This window comes from Macaca nemestrina, chromosome 20 (assembly GCF_043159975.1).
Source record: "Macaca nemestrina isolate mMacNem1 chromosome 20, mMacNem.hap1, whole genome shotgun sequence".
Lineage (NCBI taxonomy): Eukaryota > Metazoa > Chordata > Mammalia > Primates > Cercopithecidae > Macaca > Macaca nemestrina.
In genome coordinates, this window is record NC_092144.1 from 42,703,680 (window position 1) to 42,708,629 (window position 4,950).

Below are 4,950 nucleotides of genomic sequence, written 5' to 3' on the forward strand. Positions count from 1 at the left end.
TGGACCCCGTTCACACTCTGAGCTCCCCTTCGTTGCACTTGGCACCCTTAAACCACAGCTTGGGGCCTCAAGGGTGTGAGCTCCCTGAGAGCCAGAGCAGAGTCTGCTTGTTCCCAGCCCAGCGCCCCATCTTTGGTGCAGGCCCTGGCATACAGTAGACATCCGATAAGGACTTGAGGTGTGTTCAGTGCTGGGCTCTTGGAGTGGTTCTTCCTGAAGGCCGCAGTCAGGAGGGGAACTGTGAGGAACCCTGCAGGAAGCGGTGGGTGGCAAAGGGCGACTCTGTTCCCAGGAGGCCCCTACGGCTGGGCACGGGGTACGTGCTGGGCAAGTTCACCCCATGCTGCCCAAAGGGCCCTCCTCCCCTCTACTTTGGCCCACCCTGGAGACCTCGCCCTCCTCATCCCTTTCCTGGGGCTGGATGGGATTGGATCCGTCTTGTCCCTAACAAAGCCCACCCTGGAACTCAGGACCAGGAGGACTCGGGGTAGGAGAGATCCCTTCCGGAGCCGACAGCTTTGAAAGAGGAAACCCCTAGCGGGCTGGCACAGCACAGAGGAGGGGAAGGAGTGAGGACAGGAGGGTCGCCCCACCCCCTCCCGTCCTAGGACCTGTTCTGGGGGGAAAGGGGGAAGCCAGGGATCAGCCCCCTCAAACAAGAAAAACTGGAATTAGCACTGAACTCAGAGGGTTTGCTGGGGCTCAGCAAGCTGTGGCCTGCCCCAGGCCTCTGGGCACGCGGTGGGGCTCTGCCTCCTCTGTTCCCAGGGTGGCAGGGCAGGCGCCGCCTCCTCACTGGGCTCGTGGCCTCTCCTCTGCCAAGGGCGGCCGTGGGTGAGGAGGCGGCCAGACACAGGACAGAGCAGGGGGCCGGAAGGGGTGCCAGCTAACCACGCAAGCAGGTAAAGCTGAACTTCCAGAGTGTAAAAGGAATGTGTAATTTCTCGAAAATGCCCCAGCCCGCATTGGCACACACAGTAAGCCACTCAGTGAACATTCTCTCGGTGCAGAGTTTAAAAAAAAAAAAAAAACGCAATTTATCTTTTACCCTCCAAGAGGATAAAATTTGAAAAGCACCATTAGCCTCCTGGGCCTCTTCCTCCCGGGCCTTGTTAGTTCAGGGATAAGGGCTGCCCTCCCTTGTTTAGCTGTCACTGCTGCTAAGAGGGTGCTGGAGTGCCTGACCTTATAGGGTGCTCATTGGAGTTGGGGGCACGCCAGCACTCAGGCCCCTGCTGGGTACAGGATGAATGCAGTGGGGAGTGTGGATGCTGGGGCGGTTCTTGAATAGCCAGTGTGTGGGGCAGGACCAGACCCCTGTTGCAGGCCTGCCTCAGCCCCCTTTCCTGTGAGAGCTGGGGCTGGGCAGGTGTGGAGGGCTGGATGGAGGGGTCTTTCTCTTCAGGCTGCCTTTGGGCCTCGAAGGGGTAGGGTATAGCCACATGGTCTAGGGAAAGAGCAGAGGGTTGGAGGGTCCTACCACTGGAGGCCTATTCCTGCTGGCTGAGGATCCTGGTGGAAGCTGGAGCTGCGGTGGGTGTGAGTGAGGCTGCCGGGGCTGGAGCTGTAGGTGATTTGGAAGGAAGTCTGGACAAAGGGCTCCTTGAGCCTAGGCCTGCTGAGCCGGGCCTGCCCCTCATGCAGAGGACTCCCTCTCCTCCTCCCAGGGGCAGATAAGACCTTGCCAAAGCCTCAGCCCCCTAACCTCTTCGAAGGCCCCCTCTCCTGACCCCGAGACTGCCTTCAGGCTCTGGACACTCTCCGTTTGGAGCCTTGTCCTCTGCTATTTATTTGTGTTGCCTGGGGGAAGTAAGTCACCCCCTTAGGGTAAAGAGGGGCTGGGGGTGGATGGAGAGCTCATGAAAGTCAGGATTGCCGCCAGGGAAAATGCTGTATTATTTACAAATGTGGCCTGGCCCACAGACAACCTTGGAAGTAGCTTCTTTCTGGTTTTAAAAAGACACCGACATTGACTTTCGATATGTTTATATTATAGATATAATACATAAAACATCTACGGTGAGACTCTACGTTCTCCCCAAAAGAAGAGAACCAAGCCGTCTTTCCCTGCTCCCAGCCCCAGTGATGTGTTGGCGAGAGGCCACCTCCCTTCCCGACCAGGAGCCAGGGCCTCTGGGGGACAAGCCTTGTGGGCAGCCCAGGCCGGAGGGGCCGGGGAAAGCTGAGGGCAAAGGAGAACTCCCGTCACCTCATTGGTCCCCCAGGATCAAAAGTAATCCCAAAACCAAAAGGAAAGAGAGTCTCAGACCCTTCCCCCAGCTGCCGATGGAGAGTCTCATTTTGGCAAGTATCCGAGCAAAACCAAAACAAAACAAAAACCAAATAAAATGGTGGTTTAGCAGAGACGCGCACATTCACATTGCACAAGGCACTGCTGGGGCACAGAGGCCAGATACAAGTGTTGATATCGGCTGATAAAGCAAAATATTTGGAAAGCTTGTCATAACTCCGGTCCCTCTGGGATGGACTGATCGTGCTTCGTGTTCCTAGGCAATGCTGAAGGCATACAGTACAAACAAGGCTGAGGGTCCCAGTGGCCCTTCACCCCCCAAGCCCGCCCACGGCCAGATCTCTAGGTCTCCATCTCCCACCAGGGGTATACATCCTCAGAGCTGACTCACGACCTAGCTTTCTGGTCTAACTCGTGGTGGGGGCTCCCACTGGTCACCTGGTGACTCCCATCTCAGTGAGTTCCGCCCCAAGGGAAAGCCCAGCCTATAGCAGGCTGGGGTGGGGTGTGTGCGGAGGGAGGTGGGAGAGGCGTGGAACTAGACCCTCCACCTTCATGTAGAACTAGGGGAACAACCTTAGGTTTCAAGCCCCAAGTCCCTATGTTTCCCCCCATTTCTAAGGACAGGCGCGGAGGAGCGGCTGGGGCCGGTTGGCTTGTCGGGATCTCAGCTCCCTGAGCCCTCCTCCTGCCACGGGCCTGCTCCCCTCCTCCTCTCATGGGGGCCTGCTGCAGCCTCGGGAAGGAGGCAGGAAACCTCCAAATAAAATGACAAGGCACGATTTGCTCCCCCTACTCGGTAGGCATCGGAGCGGTGAGTTTGCATTTCCAAGGCACAAGGTTATCCTTAATACTAAAGTTGCCGGGCTCCCAGCTCAGCCCCAAGAATTCTCCCCTCCTCGCAGGGAGAAGTCACCGCCTGGCCCCCTCATCTCAGACGCACCAAGTCCGGCGCAGAAGAAGGGAGGGGACACGCGGAGCAGGCCAGGCTTTCGGGAGGCACCGGAATCTCCTAGTCCTGGCTCGCATGGCTCGGGCAAGCCTCGAGATCCGGCGACCCCAAACCACCCCTGGGTCCCCGCCGGAGGCTGGCCCAGGGCGGTCCCGCAGCCGCGCGCCTCACGCGCAGTTGCCCATGGCCTTGACCAAGGAGCTCTCTGGCAGCTGGCGGAAGATGCCCCGCAGCGTGTCCAGTTCGCGGCTCAGCTGTTCCACCCGCTTGCGCAGGCGGTCATTGTCACTGGTCAGCTCCAGCACCTTCTGCTGCGTCTCCACGTTGCGCTGCTTGGCCTTGTCGCGGCTCTTGCGCACCGCGATGTTGTTGCGCTCGCGCCGCACCCGGTACTCGTTGCTGTTCTTGTCCACCGACTTCTTGGCCTTGCCCGTGCCGCCGCCGCCACTCGCGCGGAGGTCGGGGTGCGCGGCGCCCAGCCCCTTGAGCGCGCCGCCGGGGCCCGGCAGGCCGGCGGCGCCGAGCGCGGGCGCGGGGTGCGGGCTGGGCACGGGCGTGGGTGGCGGCGTAGGGTGACCGGGCTGCAGGTGCATGGTGGTCTGGCCGCAGTGCGCTATCTGGAACTGCAGGTGCGGGGCGGCCAGGTGCGCTGGCGGCGGGTGCGGGTGTGAGGGCGGCGGCGGCGGCGGCGGCTGGTAAGGGAAGAGGCCGGCCAGCGCCAGCTGCTTGGCTTCATCCTCCTCGCGGGGCTCCTGCTTGATCACCAGCGGCCGCAGCGCCGGCGCCCCGACGCGCTCGTACAGGGGCTCCAGCCTGCCGTCCAGGTAGCCGGCGGCCGCGCAGCCGTAGCCGGGAGGGGGCCCGTGCGCTCCCCCGGGCATGACGGCGCCCCCGGGGCCCGCGGGCGCGCCCGGGTAGTCAAAGTCGCCGCCGCCGCCGCCGCCGCCCGCGGGGCCCGCGGCCGCCTTGGCCTTCTCCTGCTGCCGGCTGTGCTGGAACAGGTCGGCCAGGAACTCGTCGTTGAAGGCGGCCGGGTCGATGTAGGCGCTGATGTCGATGGACGTCTCGTGCTCGCAGATGCCGCCCAGCGGCTCCGGGGCGGCAGGTGGGGCGGGAGGCTGCGCGGGGCCCGCGCCGCGGGGAAAGCCGAAGGCGGCGCTGCTGGGCGCGTGCGGGGGACTCTGCAGGTGGCTGCTCATCGGGGGCCGCGGCTCCGCCTCGTAGAAGTCGGCCGACTCCATGGGGGAGCTAGAGTTCTCCCGGCATGGCGAGCCTCGGCGGCCTCCAGCCTGCGCGGGGCGTCGCCGCCGCCCACCCGGAGACCCGACTCGCCCGCGCCCGCGCAGCTCCGGGTCGCGAATGGCCCGGCCCGCGCTGGCCCAGCTTTTATACCCGGCGGCCGCGTCGCCCCCTAGAGTCCGAGGCGGCCTCTGTCCCCGGGCGGCGGCGGCGCGGCGCCCGCTGGGTCCTAGCGCGCGGCCGGGATGGAGCGGCGAACAAGCGGGGCCCAGCGCTGCGCTCCTCAGGCAGGCCGCGGCGCAACGCCCACCGCCTCCTGCGCGACCAGCAGAGCCGCGGCGCTCGCTCCAAGCTCCGCCCCCGGCCCAGCTGTCGCCCCTGCGCCCTCGTGGTTGGTGGCGGGGGCCCCCTCCTCCCGCCTCCCCTAGGCACCCACATTCTGCCACGGCTGGGAGCCCAGGAGTATCCCGAGGCTGCATGGGGTAGGGGTGGGTGGCGGAGGGGAGTC

At 63.8% G+C, this 4,950-nt stretch overlaps 1 protein-coding gene across 1 annotated transcript; it reads right to left on the reverse strand.

The window, feature by feature from the left end:
- Positions 1–1,969: 1,969 nt before the first annotated feature.
- Positions 1,970–4,568, reverse strand: LOC105495586 (CCAAT enhancer binding protein alpha). Its single transcript, XM_011765316.2, has one exon. It carries the CDS (start codon positions 4,442–4,444, stop codon positions 3,371–3,373), a length of 1,074 nt encoding a protein of 357 aa, XP_011763618.2. The 5' UTR covers positions 4,445–4,568; the 3' UTR covers positions 1,970–3,370.
- Between the last annotated feature and the right edge of the window lie 382 nt (positions 4,569–4,950).